Source organism: Mizuhopecten yessoensis, unplaced genomic scaffold (assembly GCF_002113885.1).
Source record: "Mizuhopecten yessoensis strain PY_sf001 unplaced genomic scaffold, ASM211388v2 scaffold10819, whole genome shotgun sequence".
Classification (NCBI taxonomy): Eukaryota; Metazoa; Mollusca; class Bivalvia; order Pectinida; family Pectinidae; genus Mizuhopecten; species Mizuhopecten yessoensis.
Window position 1 is genome coordinate 319,151 of NW_018408737.1, and position 19,130 is coordinate 338,280.

Genomic DNA, 19,130 nt, shown 5'->3' on the forward strand with positions numbered 1-19,130 from the left:
AATAATTTGATTTCCCACGACCATCGAATTAAGTCCATCATTCCTCATTCACATTTACAGTTTTGACTTCTTTTACTGACCCATAAGGTGTATGGTTATGTTTTGACAGTAGCTAACTGGAGTGAAATGTTTTCCCCCCAAATAAATGATATTGACACAAGATCCAGTTAAAATGTCAAATATGTTCAAAACTTCAAACATCCTGTGGTTTGTTGATGTTCAATATTTTTCATTTTTTCAAAAGTGCAAATATTTGCCGGAGCGATACAGGTTAATATCGTTAACTTCTTCATGAGTACCATACCAGTAATATTGTCCCACTCTGTTAGAGTTAACATGTCACGTCCAACGGAATTTGAACTCAAAATCGATGAAACGGGACAAAAATATGACTTAATGAATTACACATGGAGACATTTGAAAAAAAACGGTGTTCAGGAGTGGTTTTGGTATTAAGAATATCCAGAATATGCGTACTTTATAGTCGAATAAATTACATAAATGGAATGTTTGTGTGGGTGTTCAAGATGTCTTTCTTTCAATTTCAGCATCTCTTTGGTTTCCGTAATGGTCATTTTTGTCGACATTGAGTGAGGCTGTGCTCCGAATATCATCATTTCTGTTATAGTCCCCGACTTCTGATGGACACATTTACAACAGCAGGTTTAGAGAAGCAGTTTAATAAAGACGGACACATTTACAACAGCGGGTTTAGAGAAGCAGTTTAATAAAGACGGACACATTTACAACAGCGGGTTTAGAGATGCAGTCTAACAAAGACTATGGGCACGTTTTGAGGTTGCCATCATGATCGCGTCTCATCGTAATATTATGGTCGATGCTTTTGATAATTCTCATTAGTATGCATTGTTGTTCCGTTGTCACCACCCTGGCTCTCACTTTAAGGACGTGACATTATACTTGTATTTGACCTATAATTACATGGCGGGTTTGCCCCCGTTTTAACGATTATGAGATTGACCTACTGTTTTGTTGACACAGTATTGTCTTAGTGTTTTTTGTCTTTGCTAGTATTGACGATATTTTAAACACTTTGAAAAGATTAACTCAAACCTTTATTATTTAATATCTACAGAAGCATCATCTAAACCATGGATATGATAGCATATCCTTACACAAATATCTAAATTTTATGGGCAAACAATGCATGCTGTTTTTGAATTGTGTTGATATATATTTTGTTCAAAGGGTATCGGAATCATTTTCACTTTTTCAGAATCTACTTTTAAGCAACAATGCCATTTACCATTATTGTTATCTAACTGGTGTCAAGTATTCTGATCTTCTTTTCCAATGTTCGTTTAGGGAACATAACATCCCTAGTGATTGAGTCGAGGGTGTTCAGCGCTAGAGTGATCTGCATTTTAACACCGTTTTCCTTCTCCGTCACCATGCACTGCCTCAGAGTTCTGTATACAGAACTGATGACTGACTCCATTACCTACAACAGAACTGTACAGTGAACGACTAGCTCCAATACAGCATGTCCACGGTGCCAATAAATCATTTTGCTATCACAATGATGTGTAATTTCTTATTATGGACGGCAAATATATCCTGGTATACGGTACACTATCAAAGACAAACTTATTTTAGTATACTCAAATGTCAGCAAACTGTCAATTCTAACAGTCAAGTGCATTGATGTATCAATATACCTACAATAACATGTAATAGAAATCAATATACAAAAACTCCAATTGCCACAATCATTATTTAGAGCAATGATTTCAGTTTGATAATTGCTTTAATAAGATGACCATAAAAACATGCACTTTAACCCTTTCACCACTAGGTAACTTAAGTAGACTCTACCATACATTGATCTGGATGAGTCTACAGTGGTGAAAGGGTTAAGGTATATAGCCCCATATAACTGGATTAAGCAAATTTATTCCGAAAGTATATGCAAGTAGATGGTAATGTTTTGAAGATATTTCGGGTAAAACAATTTGTTTTGAAAATATACTTTGTCTGAAAACCTCATCCAACAAATCAAATAGCTAACAAAACTTCAATCAACTGAACATAGGGACTGGACGGAAACATATTCATAAAGCAATTTTTATTTACTGATGAACAGTATGTATGTACCGTAAGGGTGTCCTTTCCCAGTCCTTCTAGCTGGAGGTTTACCATCATGGCTGCAGCCTGTCTCACCTCTACACTGAAGTCTGACTTCAGCAATCCACAGGCACAGTTAAATATCTGAAAGAATGGACAATTGTACAGCAAAAGATAAACATCTACAAAAAAGGAACAGCTAGGTAAATATTTAGTTTACATTGACTTTCACTCAATATCTTGTTTCCGTAAACTAGGCTTATCTCATAACCTTACCACAAATCGTGATAAGTTTCTATGACATCAACAACAATACATGTCAGAGATATGAAAATTGTCCGTGAACAGGACACAATCATGTGACATAAATCAACAGTAGATGTGGACGGAGTTAACCAAGCCTTATGCAAATTTGTGTCCCTTGATCAGACTTTTAATGAATTAAATAGTTACTGTATGAACCATTCACAGAAAAATACTGTAAACATAATGAATAATTTTTGATTTTGGTCAGGCTATGAGGAGATAACATTGAGCATGAGTTAATTTATCATAAATGACTTTGCCCTCTATTCAATGTACATGTGCTCAACTGGAGTTATCTTTTCATAACATTACCAAAATAGAAATTTGAATATCTATAAAACAGCCGAAGAGAACTTACCTCATGAATAAAGTTGCCGACAGAGAAACGCAGTACTTTACAGAGCTCCCCCAAGTTTGAAAGACTGCTGGCTCGAATAAGGGGATCAGTGTCCAGACATCCCTGTAGGAAAGTCATCAGAAGGTTGTCACGGTAACGGGGCGCCATGTCACCTTCAACAAGAAATGTCACAAAAAGTTCATCAAGTTGTTAAAATGGAAGAGTACCACAGTCCTACAAAACAGTAATGTACACCCCAAACCCTATTGGCAACATTCATATATTATTAAATTCTAACAGAGCTGCGAAAACACAGCAGATTATTGCCTTTTGATGATTTATTCAGGCATATGATGAGCAATTAGCGGAGACTCAGTTTTCTACATGATTCCAAGGCGGTAATCATCACCAGATTTCAACTTATAAGAGACGTCTCCAATCCCCTTGAGTGATTTATACATTTTATACAATTTCGTAAATGCTTGAAAACAAATGATGTAGCAGCGTTGTCAGTATCCATATTGGAGTAAAGCGAAATACTGACAAAGTAAGTTTGCTGATGTTAAACTTTCGCTGTTTTAACCCTTTGTTACTAGTAACACCTGGGGGGTGGAGACCCATCGTCCATGCAAGGAAGTCAGTTCTATAGTGGCAGTAGGGATCCTGGGGGGATACCTAACAGCAGGGGGGTGGAGACCCATCGTTCATGCAAGGAAGTCAGTTCTATAGTGGCGGTAGGGATCCTGGGGTGGATACCTTACGTAGGATGTAAATCAAACATTACATTTTGTACCAGATTTTTTTGCTCATCATTTCTTTTTTCATTTCCTTTGTAACTAGGGTGAATTCTGACAGCGAATGTTTAATAGTATACAGTTAAAGTATGGGGTTGAGGAATATTGCAAGTTTCTGGTGTCCCGAGACCAGGTCTATTTCCCGAGGTGAAGCCGAGGGAAATAGGCATGGTCAAGGGACACCGGCAACTTGCTATATATCTCAACCCCATACTTTAACCGTTTTATTATACCAATACACACTGAAGAGATAGTTTTAACTAGAAAATATTTGTAAACCATAAGATGCCCTTTTGATGGCAATGGAGCCAAATGCTTCCGAGTTCGGTAGCAAGCTCCGCCCACCTCGCGCGTCACTGCCGAGTTCGGTAACAAGCTCCGCCCACCTCTCGCCTGATTGGCTCGGCAGAAACACCCGAGTGTAGGGGTGTTTTAGTTCCCAGACTAACACACAGGACTAAAACACACTCAGGCAAAAATGTGGATATATTAGATTTAACCAATCACTTTTATATAGAGTAAATAAAGTAGAGGTGTAATAATAAATAACATAATATACATAGCAATTCATTGTGAGTTCATTCAGAGTTGTTCCCTTATGAAATAAGGGTGGACCTAGTAATCAGATGCTGTTTTCAGACGAGCCTTGACAAAGCCTTGCAAGGCCTGCATAAACATTTGCAGGTCCGCCAGGATTTATACCCGAAAATGTTACATTTAAAAACAGGCAAACCGGTTAAACAGGCCCCAGGTGTACATTATGTCTAGAAACCAAATGATCCCTTTGGCCCCTTTTGAGTCAACATTACCTAATTTCCTTGACGTCTGTACAAGACACTCCCCAACTTTAATCCTGTCATCAGCTTGCCTTGTTGTCTCCCCTTGTTGGGCGGGGGTCGAAGTTGCCCCTGACAGGAACTCTTCAATGAGAACTGGAATCACGGCGTCTGGAAACTTGTCTACCAACGTGACTAATCCCATCACTGAAGACAAGTAAAGGTAAGAGTCTGGGTGATGCAGATTTTCCTTAAAAACATGCAATAAAATCTGTCTTTTCTCCATTGCCTCAGGATCTTTCTTCTGTATCAGTTTGTTCAACGTAATCAAAGCATGCCCCCTGACAGGAATAAGGGGGTCTTGGAGTTCCTCAAATGCTTGTCCTAATTCTGACATATTTTTTGCGGATTCCTTCTCCTTTTGGGTCCTTGGTTTTGAAGCAGAATGCTTTTGTTGTACACCTTTATCAGAAGAGATTCCCATTTCACTGGAACCCTGTCTCAGTGGTTGTAGACTTTCCTCCGATTTTTGACAATGTTCATCTGAAGTTTCACCTATCACCTCCACCAAAGTTTTTTTGCCCACCTTAGATTCCTCAGCACTTTGGGAGTCCTGCTAAAAGAGAAAGTTACAATAGTTTATTTAATGATCAAAAAAGAATGCGATTAGTATGAATTTGATGCTTGAATGGAATGAATGGAAGAGTGTTTCTTTGAAGTGACCAAAGAAAACATTAGAAACTGCAACATGATCTGGCTCACTCATAGCATTTGCTATTTATTTTAGCTCATAGAAGATGGACTTTTGATCTAATAGTTAAGCAACTAGCCTTGCATGTGTAGATGGTTAAGGTTTTTAATTCCAGTATTGGATGATAATTATCACCTTCTCCTGCCCAACCAATAATTGCTCAGGGATTTGTACCACTCAAATTCTGTAAACCCTACCCATCCACAATTCTCAATAAACCTTACCAGCAGAAATTACTAACCATTTACCTTGTACTGCAGAAGAAATTAAACTAATTAAGCAAAGTAATCAATTAAAATAATGTAAAATGGAGAAAATAAACACTTTGTGTCATAATTCTGAATATTATCTCAACAACAATTTATTGATATACATGTATATCAAAATTTCTTGAGCTACAAGTACAGATGGCAATACATGTACATACCTTGCATGGCAATTTCTGCCGCTTATCTCCCTTTGTGCTACTTTTAAGCAGCTCTGACCAGATAACACTGTGGGTTGCTATGGCAACTCGAAGGTCAGAGGCCATTTCCTGTATGGTGTTGTCAGGATGGTTGGAGCTGATATCTTCTAACAGTGGCATCAGTGTCTTCATATATTCCCTGCCATCCTCACTGATCTGTAGTCAAAAAACAGTCTTAGACCATTCCCACATCTGGCTTAAATAATCTTATGAACTATCATTCTATAAATATCTGCAATAATTAATCACTTGCATAGATATAAGATTACAACATTAAGTTTTCACACAAACAGAGCACGTATCAATGTGTAGCAAGGGCCGCTTTTGTATCAACGTCTTAAATGGTTGAACCAGGTGGACGTTTTTTGTTTATGAAATAGGGATGGTCCTAGTGATCGATATAATGCCTCTTTCTGTCAAGCTTTGGCAAAGACTTTCAAAGCCTACATTAAATGTTGCAGATCTAACAGGCTTTATTCCCGAAACAATGCATCAAAAAACATACCAGCCATTTTGTCTGCATAAAATAACACATCCAAGATTAAAGAACTGGCTGGAAATAAATCATGTGTACACTGTTGGCTTTTTCAATCAAAAGAAGCATTAGATGGTGATCAAAGGAGATAGTATCTTTAAATTCCCTATCAGTCATTAATTATAACTTCCCTATCAGTCAAACAATTAATTAAAACAAGATTGACCCGTTCCCACATTTCACAATTGTGGTTTTACATTACTCACCTTAATGGTGCCAGTAAGCACAGCAGTGAGCATTCCCATTGCCATGGTGAGTGTCTCACTCTCAAATACTCCAAGAACGTCGTCACAGGTGTTCTTGCACACCTGTACACCTCTCTCAAGTGTCACCTGTAAAACAAAGCTACAATTTACATTGTACCAAATAAATAAACCTTAAACATTATTCACCTTTGACCTCTTTTTGTGACCTTGACCTCAGTGCATTAATTCTCAAATGCAGTATTCTTTATGTATACAAACAATGAAACAATTTTTTCTGAATACAGGTAGCACATTTTGTTCAATCAACTGTTGTTTTTGGACTTTCTGAGGTTGTCTTGCCTTTGTGAGATTCCTTTATACTCAGTAAAATGAGTTGTCAATTTTTTCTTTGAACCACTTCTTCTTGAGCACTGGAGGACCTAGGGCCATGATATTTGGCCAAAAGGTACATGGGACGGAGTGCTATAAAGTTTCCTCAAATAAATTACCTTGACCTAATTTCAAGGTCACAGAGGTCAAATATGTTTAAACCTTTAATTTACGTATAAACCTTTGTTGACCATAAGCTCAACTGACACTTCGTGCCAGGTGAGCTAAATATTAAATTAAAATAGTTTAGGGTCTGAAGTAAAAATAACTGAGTGTATAACAAAATATATCCTGTCTGTAAAATAAGAAAATATATGACTGTAGATAGTAGATAAGGAGTTACTTAAATACTAATGTGTATCTACCTACATAACAACCTTTTACCTAACAGTAGGAAGGCATTTAGGTAGGTCGTAAGTCTCGATAGCCAGTTATTTGTTTTACCATATAGGTATTTAGTTCCTTTGCAGGTAGGTAGTTAGGTAAATCTTTTTATTTTTATGTACACATACACTGTTTAGATATGCACTTCTTGACTTTCTGAGGTTGATTTGCCTTTGTGAGATTCCTTTATACATTTTGCTTGAATGCATTTCATTTGTGCTATATCAAATACAGAAGTTTTGGATTATAAATTAACAGGAAGATTGCTAATTGCTTATTATAAACATCTTCGGTCAAACAGTTTTATTTTTGATGTTTTTGGCAATGTTTGGACATGATAACCACTAATGGTAATATGGTACGTACATCTGCACCAGTTTTTAATGTGAGTTCCACTTCAATCCACCTAGGCTTTGTAGTTTTTGTTTGTTTTTGTTTTCAAATACTCAGCTTTGAACAAACATGATGATGTAAAATGAATCCCAAGATGTGGTTGATATGGAATACTAATGGTAATAATATAGTTTAACTTGATGGTACTTAAGTAACTCTCAAGTAAGGTAGGGGTGGAAAGCAGCTGTCATAAATACATGAGTTATTTAATACAAACCTGAACAAATTTGAGGGTCTGTTGGGTATTTTTCAAACAGGAAGGTCCTATTTCCTCGCAAATGGCCGCCAGTAGATTCAGAACAGAAACTTTACGATGGAAGTTATCTGCCAATCGTTTTTCTCTGATTTCAGCTTCCATTAATTCTTGTCCGTCCCGTTTTGTGTTCAGTGTAACACTCGAATCTCCATGTATCTCGTGATTAATGATTTCGGTTAATTCCTGAAAAAAAGGTAAATAATAATATAAATTTTGGTTGTTATAAATCAAAGAACATAATCAGCACATTTCACCTACATAGTCTAATTTTAGTAACAGTGACCTTGATCTTAGAAATGTTTAAACCCCTATTGCACTATTTCTTATCACAGTGTATCACCCTGTCAAATTTCAAAAATATTTGTCCTTTGTATTCAAAGATAAACTCCTGACAAGTGTGGACGGGTAGACAGACAGACACAGTGATCACTATTTGGCATCCGCATCTCCGGTGCAGAACCCTAATCATTATGCAATCTAATATATATTTCAGTATGCTGCAGGACAATGAAATAGCAACTGTTTGCATTTCTAATGAACTTCAATAGATATGGACGGGCTTATTACCAGGCATAACTTTATTGCTGGATAAATATGGTATACCTAAAACATTTAATGACTTGTTTGTAAGTGTTGGCTTTTTTCCCCCGTTACAAAATTGGCAAGCTTGCCATCCCTTGTTTCAAGCACTTGGGTGAATGCTTGGCAAGCTTGCCATCCCTTGTTTCAAGCACTGGGGTGAATGCTTGGCAAGCGAAAACCTGAACCTGGGTTATAAATTGCTGTGTCTAAGGGGGCAAAGACTTAGAAAAGGACGGAGGAAAGTAGCAGAACTACACTTGGATGGTCATCAAGGACGACTAGCTCAATTGTTAGAGAGTTCGTCTAGAGTTTGGAGGGTCCTGGTTTCGAATCCTAGTTTGGCTGTTGCATTTCTCTTTCTCCTTTTTTACTAGATATATAGGTGACCACATAATAAATAGCCATGTCATGGCCAGTCCTACCATTAACAGTGCAAGAAAGAAATCACCAGTCAGTCCACTCTTCTCTAACTCCTTCAGGATCTCTATAGCTGCAATGGTCATCATTTCATTGGTCACTGCTCCTTCGTCACCATGGTTACTGTAGAGGTTAAATGCAGATTCCATGAATAAAGATAAATTCATAATAAAATATTTATATCAAACTTTATACCAACATTTTATAAAAGTGTTTATGTGACTGGTATACAATTAACATCATGTAGGTAAATTGACATTGCCTCTCCTGTGCAATCCAATAAGAATAGCCCATAGAAAATACTGTAAAAGTATATTTTTCAGTGGTCCATTATGTTAGCAGATTTAATACTTGAATAGCTTATTTGCGGAATCTACTTATCACAGTTTTCAGTTCCAGTTGCCACTGCACAAAGAACTTCAGTAAGGATGAATTAATTTGCTATTTGATTTTGCCAGCTGAATTTTTGCTGAAAATATTGCTTTCATGAAAACCACCAAAACTAAAACCCCTCAAAAAAACAAAAAGCTAACTGAACAGTGAAGCTAAAAATATTTTTAATATATCTAACTAACATTGACAAACAATTTTTATAACAGTCTTGACTTATTTAAGAACAGTTACATAATACATGTACCATACCTGTTCACACCCTTGGTGGAAACAGTGACTCCTCCACTGTTTCCTGCGGAAAACCGCACAGATGGATGTGTCAAAGGGATCGTCATGGAAACTTTCTTGTCAGCCTCTAGAGTTGTAGAACTTTCCTGCAATAATGTAAATCTGAAATTCATCTCAAACTCAATTGTATACATTTACAGATTGGATTTTGAAGCTTTTTATTAAGCTAACTGGACTGTTAAGGGTCTAGTAAAATGAGTTGTGAACTTTTTCTTTGAACCACTTCTTCTTAAGAACTGGAGGACCTTGGGCCATGATATTTGGCCAAAAGGTTCATGGGACGGAGTGCAATAAAGTTTCCTCAAATAAATGACCTTGACCTAATTTCAAGGTCACAGAGGTCAAATATGTTTAAACCTTTAATTTATGTATAAACCTTTGTTGACCATAAGCTCAACTGACACTTCGTGCCAGGTGAGCTAAATATTAAATCAAAATAGTTAAGGTTCAGTAAAAATAACTGAGTGTATAACAAAATATATCCTGTCTGTAAAATAAGAAAACATATGACTGTAGAAATAAGATAGTAGATAAGGAGGTACTTAAATACTAATGTATACAATGTATCTACCTACATAATTACCTATTACCTAACAGTAGGAAAGTATTTAGGTAGGTCGTTGGTCATGATAGCCAGTTATTTGTTTTACCATGTAGGTATTAAGTTCCTTTGCAGGTAGCTAGGTAGTTAGGTAAATCTGTTTATTTTTTGTACATATAAACTGTTTAGATATGCACTGGATACATATTCATGATATTGGTCAAACCAACTTTCTGCACTACTTAAACAGAAATGATCACTTGCCAGCTGGCTTGTCTCCGTGCCCAGTATCCACATGTGGAGACAGGCTATGGCCTCCCCCTTGTCTAACCCTCTCAGCAGAGAAACCAAGATCTCCTGACAGCAACAGCTAAAACAGAAATGGTCAACACACATTAATGACTTTTATGCACAGACATGGAACATTCTAGTGCAATATGAATAAAGACTACAGAAATTTCACATTGGCCTTTAACATAGTTTTGAATATCTTAAGTTATACCAGGTAAAATGTGGAGAGGCTATTCCAGAAATAAATAGATATAGAAGGGGAATGGGAGCACTTTTTCCAGAACTCCATCAACCCAAGTCTTCTTTTTTTTTTTTTTTTTTTATAAACATTTTACAATATGTGCAAAACAAGTTTTATCAACTTATATTAGTCAATCTTGTTGGCTCGGATGGTGGCATGCAGAGGTTTTAATGTGGGAGGAAACTGGAGTACCCAGAGAAAAACACATGTGGTCTGGCTGAGTGAGGTGACCCCATACCTTTTTACGTCCGATCAAAGAATAGAACCTCAGTCATCTTGGTGAAAGGTGAGTGTGCTATCCACTCCACCACCAGATTTAGCCTACGATAATCAGTTTAGATACTGTCATTGATACTCCTTTTGGTAATGTATATACCTCTCTGATATATTAATTCTTACCAGGGAAGACCTCACAATGTTTGTATTTCATATAAAGTCTTTCTCAAACTCTCTATAATGGATATAACCACTAACATAATAGTGTGAAATTGTAGTAATAAAATCTGCTACTTTATTTGTCCTTAGATTTACAGAACGGTGTGGATATATTTCTCACCTGAGATGGGACACGCCCTTCTTAGCGTAACAGAAGAGCAAAAAGATGGAATGGCTTACAGGTAACAGACAGGACATCAGAGGGGTACTCGGTTCACACCCGACCACAAATACCTGAAAAATTATATATACAGTGTACAATATCTGTGATACACAGGTTAGCAAGGGGGTACTCGGTTCATATCCAGTAACAAATACCTACAATAAATTCATGACAAATACCTCATTTCTGATTTCATTTTATTTTATGAAGAATAACAAAACAAAACCACTTTAACTGTACATGTATACAAATATATTTCAATGATGATTTTGGCAAATTCAAGGCTTATTTCGACTTAGACATTTTTGTTACAATTTGTGGGTTAAGGGCCTTTGCATCAATTTTAGGGGGGTTTTCAAGGCCTATACAAAGTTTGCCTAACTCAGCCACAAAAACCAGGTACCAGCAATAAAAGTATACATCATTGCATCATTGCTGCAGTGGCGTACACAGTCTAGACTGGGATTTTTACAATACTATCATACGGGGACTTTGAAATTGGGACTTTTTTTTATAATCATTGCAACTGGAAACTTCTGTTGTAAGACATGAAAAAAAATCAGAAGAAAAAAACCCCATCTAGCTCAATGAAAAGTTGTCAGTCAATCAGTTCCTAACTTCTATAAAAACATCTGAAGAGTAAAATATCTACCTTATGTAAATCCTCTAGGCAGGTGGTGAGCTCCTTTTCTTGAACTAAACATTGTTCCCCTGCTCCAATGGCTGATGGGAAAATAGGAAGACATCCAATGTTAGATAATAATTAGTGTAAGATACTACTGTATTTATGTCTGTCACAACATCTCTGTATGTTATTTACTGATTTGTAATGTTCTTTTTAGCATGGTTTGTTGCTGAGTTGCCCAACATATCACAGCTGTTCATGTACATGTTGCAGTCTATGAAAACATTAGTGTTAGTTTTTGAAGTTAGTAATATTTTGTAGTGTTAACGTTGTCAACAAATGTTGACAAGTAATGTGTACTGTCTCAACTAGAAATAAGTTACTGCATACTAGGACATTTTCGCCACATTTCAATTTTCACCTTCTTCACCCTCCACAATGAGGGCAAATTGATTATAGCAGTGATAAGTAGCAATATAACTAGAATTTAGTTTTTGTAAACAAAAACATATGTCTCCCCTTATTAGCCAATAGAAAAAAAATTGTATAAAATAATAACAAAGGGTCATATCTCTTTATACGAGACCCGAATTTAGAATTCAACACTCCTACTTCCCAAGATACATTAAAACTATAGCAAGTTTGGTCAACGTACCGTAGGTAAAATAACATGGAAGTTATGCCGTGGACAAACTTCAGTATCAAAAATAAACAAAGGACCATAACTCTGCATATAGTGGGGCTCAAAACCTTATTTTAGTGCGAGAGATTCCACCTTTCCAAGATACATAAATATGGTAAGTTTGTTCAACGTAGGTGAAATAACATGGAAGTTATGATCCGGACAAACTTCGGTATTAAAATTAAACCAAGGGCCATAACTATGTATATAGTGAAGCAAGAAACCTAATTCCAGTGCACTGCACACCTTCTGTGGGTGATGCAGGTATGGTTCAAGTTTGAAGAAGAAGAAGAAGAAGAAGAAGAAGAAGAAGAAGAAGAAGAAGAAGAAGAAGAACAAGAAGAAGAAGAAGAAGAAGAAGAAGAAGAACAAGAACAAGAAGAAGCAAAAGTTTCCCATTATACAGTATCATCTCATTAGCTAAAACAATCTCTTAAATATAAGTTTCAAGAAATTCATCAAAACTACGCAATCAACATTCTATTGATTAACAACCATTTCTACTAAGATACCTTGCACCTACATGTTGCTGTGTTAGAGGTCACTTTGAATGTTCCCAAAAGTAGGATTTCTTTGTGAACATAACCTTATTAGAAACCACCTATGATAAGAAACCATTTATGGAATTCCCAAAGATGGTCCCTTATTGCAGGTTTGAATGTATTTAAAAACAAAATTCCCTTCATAAACTTTTATTTCCTAATTTATATATATGCTTTCCAATATTTTTAAAAGTTTCTTTATCCATTCCATCAGTCTTCCCCTCCTTCTCTATTTCCTATTAAAGTTGTCATTTAACACTTCCCTTTACAACTCTTAGTAGCTGTAACAGACCTTTTAGCTTCGAGCATCTCTCCAGAGGTTCCATCAGGGGAGATAACAAATATTTCCTTGTCAGGTCCGGCTGCTGTGTCATCATCCTGGCTATAGTGGTACAGGCTACTCGGAGAAACTCCTGACACACCCGGCTGTCAGGATGATGCAGTAGCAACATAATCTGTTAGGAAAACATCTACACTTAATTTCTGCCATAACAACTACACTGTACAGTGAGCTTCCTTAATCCAGCTGTGATTACTTTGAAAAGCTACAGAGTTCTGCCCCAAAAAATTGGTCAGGTTTCGCCAACCAGCAACATTTCTCTTTGATGTTGCAAATATACAGTACTGCAGGGATTCAAAGTCCCAATCCTTTAACCACCGGAAATTGTTTTGATGCACTCTGCTGGTAAGCTTACACTGGTATAAAGCACAAAACACAATTTATTGGAAACAACTAATCAACCTTGTATGATAAATATATATTATTAAAAAAATAATTTGAAATAGTCCTTAAATGTCTCTATTCTCTAGTATATACACATTCCAGCATCTTCTAGGATTATAGAGCAAATTCCAGCACTTATCCAGGAAACAACGATTATCCAATATTTTTCAAAGATCTGACTTTAATACAAGCATTTTTTATGGTCTGTTTGAATAATGTACTAACAGAAGGAATTAACACTCTAGAAGTTTTATAAATGGTGATAACATTATCCCTATAAAACATATTCCATACACTTACATGAGTTCATTAACTGTATTCATTAGACTGTATTCTATTTCTCATTACCAGAAACATTCAAAATTACCTGTGGCGAAACAAGAGCGTAGTATTCCTCGACAGATGTTGACGACATGGGACAACAGGCAATCACTTTAGCAACTGCGTCACATTTCCTCCAATCAGAAGCCTTTGAGTTGCCTTTCTCTGAAAGATCTGATAGATAGAAATACCAAACTTTGAAAAAAGTATAACAGTAATAATATTTTCATTATACAGAGATTACTCTCAAGTCTATCAATACCTTTCTGTAACACTGGATAAAATACTAGCTGCTTCCTACCAACTCAGCTTGGGAAAATATCTCCTTAGCTCATATGGAAGAGTATCAGACTTAGTTAGCCAATGAATGCTTGAGACAAGTTCATTCCTAGAGCAGGGTTGGGGTGGGGGTATGTCACCAAGGTCAAGTAAAAGCTGTTGCCTATCGCCTCGGCTCAATCAGTAGAGCGTCAGACTTATAATTCAGAGGTCCTAGACTTGACCCTTAAGGGAGGCATTGACAAAATATAATGACTACTTAACCATTTTATTATCTCCCCTGTTCTCCATCCCTCTATCTTACCCTGGCCAGGACCCTCCAGCATTCCTTGAAGGACATGGATGACTCCCTTGGGTTTCATGAGAATGTTTGTGAGCAGACGTCCACACACTTTCCTAAGCCAGACTGGGGAGGCCCACTTCTTCTTGGCAACGCCCACCTACAAATAGGAATTAATCAGAGATTTCTAACAGGACAACGAAATAGCATTTTTATTGAACTGCAATATATTTGGATGGGCTTATTTCCAGACATGGACCAGATTATAAGACTCTTTCATGTCCAGGGGTGTAGGATAGGAAAATCCTGAGGGTGGAATTTCCCTACCCTCCACTCTTTGGCATTAAAGAGTATTTTTCTCTCATTCCAACAACCAGAATAAGCTCAGAAACCATGAAAATGCATTTGAACAGGCTATCATTTTGAAAATATCAATTTTTCCCCTGAGCTTTTCTGACGAAAAAGGAATTTGTCAGCAAAATTTAATATACTTCATATTTGCAAACAGAGTTTGTGCAGAAAATATAATCTGATCTTTCTACCGTGTACAGTAAATATATCACAAAAAGGTTTCAATTTTATCATGTTGCATTTTCCGCATTGCGGCATCTGTGTTTTCCAAATTTGTGACGTCACATCATTGTTGAGCCATTGTGATGTCACTCCTATGTAAGATAGACTCAGCAATCATGGTTATCTTACATGGCCAGTGTTATCTTACATGACCGGATATTGGAGAAAAAATATGGTATATCTTACCAATTAAGTAAATACAATACATTAATAATAATTTGATACATGACAGTTGTTTTGATTTGGATATGCAGCAGTCAGATATGTGGTTTAACATGTACTTGTTGTGAAATGAATAACAGAAATATCAAATGTATACCGGTATTTAAATTATTTTATTTATCCCTTAGTTCAAAACCGTGTTATTCCAGGCAAAAAAATCCATGTAGGAATCCTGAATTCATTAAATAATGCTACTAACCTGTTTGGGAGGGACAGGTGCCCCAATTTGTAATAACAGGAGCTCTCTGACCAGCATTTGAGGATGGGCCTTCCCTAGGAGCTGTTGCAGCCATGCCTCACACAACTGCAGTTCCTTTTCTCCAACAAACTCCCTGTTGTTGCTGGGTTCCTCTCCAACTAACTCCCCCTTGTTACTGGGTTCCTCTCTGACTAACTCCCCCTTGTTACTGGGTTCCTCTCTGACGAACTCCCCCTTGTCACTAGAACTTTGCCTCTCGTGACCAGGTGCTTCTCCACCATCTATAGTATTCTTCTGCTTGTTTGAAGAGCTCATTCGTTTACTGGTTACCATGTCAACAACAGAGGCTGGTGTCCAGTTGGATGCTTCAATGTTGGAGGCCAAATTTGAATTGTCTATTTTGGATTCTGGTGTTACAGTTTCTATAGATATTTTATCTTTTACAGTTTTAGGGACTTGATGACATTTGGGTATTCTATGTAACAGCATTAACAGAGTAGCAAGCAAGTCATTTAGATGTCTGGACAGGAGGAGACCAGCAAGGGAAGGAATACCCAGCAAGAACATGAACACTTTTACACAAGAAAACAAGCATGCATTTCTGCTCTCATTTGATGTATGGTCTGGCTGAGAAGATAAAAGTAAGAGTTTGGCAAATTCTGACCTTCTCTCCATTGGAATACCAACACCAAAATCAAGGTTCTGACTGATCCCCAAAATGACTACAAACTGAATTGCGGTCAGCACCATTTTGTGATGACCAATGCTAAGGTTATCCGGTGATAAGGGTGGTGCTTGTCCTGGTCTCAGCTCTGGTGGAGGGTTTTCTCTCAGCTTTCTTGTGAATTCTTCCATTGCTATGGAAATAGATTTCTGTAACAATGTCAAAGTTTGCAAGCATGCACATACAAAGTGCCACCTACAACTGTCTATTCCTGTTTCTATGGCAACTGAATCATCCAACATTGATCTCACATTTTGGTACTTTTCTGTCTCGAGAATTTCTTTGTACAAGGTCAAATTGGTTCTCAACAGGGCATCAAATCCATTTTCCTCTGAATCACCTGAAATATGAAATTGTATTCCTCAAGTACAAACTAAACAAGGTCAAATAGAATTAACTTTTCAAATGGTTAGTTATTACTTAACTTGACACTCAGGCAGTTATATTTCTAGTTTATCTATCTATAGCACCTTTTTTCTGTAGCAACTACTTAAACTTGTAAACCTTTCAAATATTTCAAGGAAGAGAAATCATATGACAAGCCTACAATTGTCTAAAAAGCACATACAATGATGTCTAGTCAACAAAATTTATAGTATATCATAAATGCCTTAGTTTTGAGTATTCCACTCAAAAAATTAGTATCATTTGAGCAAAATTTAAAAGTAAGATAGATACAGACTATGCCATTCCGAGATAATTTTCTCATCTGGATTTGACCCGCTGGTCACATTAAATGTGGGATATGTACTTCTGGTTAACACAGGTTATTGGACAGCAGTCACAGCAATATGCTAAACACTGGTGTGCAATTCCTGTCTGCATGTCTCACAAGAGAGTACCAATTATAAGTAGATGTCCCTTTTGTGGTCATTTCTATACTTATTTATCAATCTTACACTTTAAAGTGAAAGTATATAAGGGTACATGCCCCTCTATCAAATGACTTTTGTTCCAGAAACTTGTCTCTTGGAAATTATGTCTTCTAAAGACTTCAGAAGTTAATAATTAACTTAGGTGAAAATTGGGATGGAGAAACCATGTGAGTATTTATCTTACTGCTTTTTTCAGCTTTTCCATCTTTTCTGATTTTATCAGGGGAGGTAAGCACCTCCAACAGCTTCAGCACCAGGCGTATTTGCTGTTCTTTCTCACTCATACTTGTGACACTATAAAAACAGAAAACACAATTTTTCATGCAATGAACCAACATACACAGCACATCTGACTAACCTGAACACTCCTGGATCCCACATTTCTGTTCTGATTATGCAGGTTTTTGGACAAGCAGTTAAAATTTACAGTTAAATGTACGTATAGTGTCTGAAATAAAGGTATTATGAAGGTATCCTCAAAATTCCAGGGGTTACTCACTTACTCTCACCTATGTTCTCTGCATCCCTGGAATATATCATGTCAAAATTGAAGGCTCTGTGTGCGTCACCTTCTGGTTGACACAAGTTAGACTAGCTTGATCCTTTAATATACATCAAAAGAATCATATGGTAACAAGTATGTTACTTCCCTTAATTAATGCATGTTGTGAAAGGGCTCGCATATTTTTATCAGAATATTTCTTGTATTTCGTTACATTTGACTGTTATGATCGACCTGATATTTATGAATCAGAAGACAGAAGTAAAAAAAATCTAATAACGAACTCCCAGGCGCGCAAACACCTCCCAGGACATTCATTCTTCTGTGGACACTCAATTCACCCTCGTGAAAATAGTATTTATCGACGTATTCTAGTACTTTCTACTGTTATGATCGACCTGATTTTTTGCACACTGCTAGATTAGTGAAAAATATTTATGAATCAGAAGACAGAAGTAAAAATATCTAATAACAAACTCCCAGGCGCGCAAACACCTACCAGGACACTCATTCTTCCCAAATAGGCATCTTTATCGACGTATTTTGGTACTTTTTATTGTTACGATCAAACTTAAATTTTGCACACACCTATATAAGTGAACAATATTAAAGAATCGGAAGAAAAAAAAGGGAAAAAAATCTAAAAACGAACTCCCGGGCGCGCAATAACCTCCCAGGACACTCATTTCTCCCAGGACACTCATTAGGGTGACCCAATGCAGCATGGTAAAATTGACCTACATGTACTTGAAGACAGGACTTGCACTTCTGTAACCTTCAAAGGACAGGCCTTAGGTATCAGCAAAGCAATTGGTAATTTGTTTTCATCTGAAACTTATCACCTAGCTAACAATGTACTGCCTCTGATTTTGCCACAACCTATTCCTGGGTTGGACAGAACATAAGAAAGCATAATACCTTGAATATGGAGGATGAAATAGCGGATGACATATCTTTTAGAGTCTGAGATAAGCTACAATCATTATAGGCTTTTACACCAATTGACCAAAGTTTGAATATTTCACACTGTTATTCTTCAGTTACTGAAGCTATGCTTTTTGTGGCTTCTTCCTTTATGTACATTATTTACGGCTTTGCTATTATACAATACATACAAAATGAGCCATGCAGTGGGATTGTAGACCCTTGGGATTTGAAGATTAAGTTTGTACAGGTAATTTTGCCAACATTACTGCATATGATCTTTGGGAAACTTGATATAAAACACAATATAAAGAGAAGTATCATGATAAAATACACGACATCAACAAACTTTAAACTAACTTAATAACTAAGTATAAAGATCAGAGCAAACATGTTTCATTAAAACATAATATCTGAAATGTGTTTCTTTAAATGCTGACTGAATGCGGCGCACAACAAACTGATATAAATGATGCATGTCACAGAGTTGTCAGGCAGCATTAGCTTGAAAAGAACAACGCAGAAAATAAAGTGAATCAAATAAGGAAAAAATCTATGAAAAATAAAATGAAACCGCAAATACGTGTTTTTCTTCTTGAGTTGATCACAACACACATCTAACCGCATGCAACTTCCTGTTGTCAAATTG

The 19,130-nt window shown here is 36.6% G+C and overlaps 1 protein-coding gene across 3 annotated transcripts; it reads right to left on the minus strand.

Annotated features, from left to right (window-relative positions):
• Positions 1-449: 449 nt before the first annotated feature.
• LOC110462635 (transport and Golgi organization protein 6 homolog) lies at positions 450-19,123 on the minus strand. Of its 3 annotated transcripts, none has more exons than XM_021516692.1 (18): positions 19,065-19,123; positions 17,240-17,349; positions 15,457-16,520; positions 14,487-14,622; positions 13,950-14,068; positions 13,151-13,313; positions 11,662-11,732; positions 10,968-11,080; positions 10,144-10,249; positions 9,300-9,424; positions 8,663-8,780; positions 7,620-7,841; positions 6,257-6,382; positions 5,477-5,671; positions 4,332-4,914; positions 2,750-2,901; positions 2,116-2,229; positions 450-1,462 (listed from the first exon to the last, which is right to left on the minus strand). In XM_021516692.1, exons 1-18 carry the CDS (start codon positions 19,106-19,108, stop codon positions 1,280-1,282), a joined length of 3,744 nt encoding a protein of 1,247 aa, XP_021372367.1. In that variant the 5' UTR covers positions 19,109-19,123; the 3' UTR covers positions 450-1,279. The 3 variants fall into 3 exon arrangements, with proteins under 3 accessions (XP_021372367.1, XP_021372366.1, XP_021372365.1); XM_021516691.1 differs by having other exon boundaries at positions 4,332-4,911; positions 13,950-14,077; XM_021516690.1 differs by having other exon boundaries at positions 451-1,462; positions 13,950-14,077.
• Positions 19,124-19,130: the final 7 nt, after the last annotated feature.

Excerpts from the sequence above, each read along its gene's own strand:
- LOC110462635 (XM_021516690.1), bottom strand. The coding sequence starts at position 19,108 with ATGCGGTTAGATGTGTGTTGTGATCAACTCAAGAAGAAAAACAC. Across the intron at positions 14,078-14,486 it reads GCTGGAGGGTCCTGGCCAGG|ATCTTTCAGAGAAAGGCAAC; the intron begins GTAAGATAGAGG and ends TCTATCTATCAG. Across the intron at positions 9,425-10,143 it reads GCACGGAGACAAGCCAGCTG|GAAAGTTCTACAACTCTAGA; the intron begins GCAAGTGATCAT and ends ACATTATTGCAG.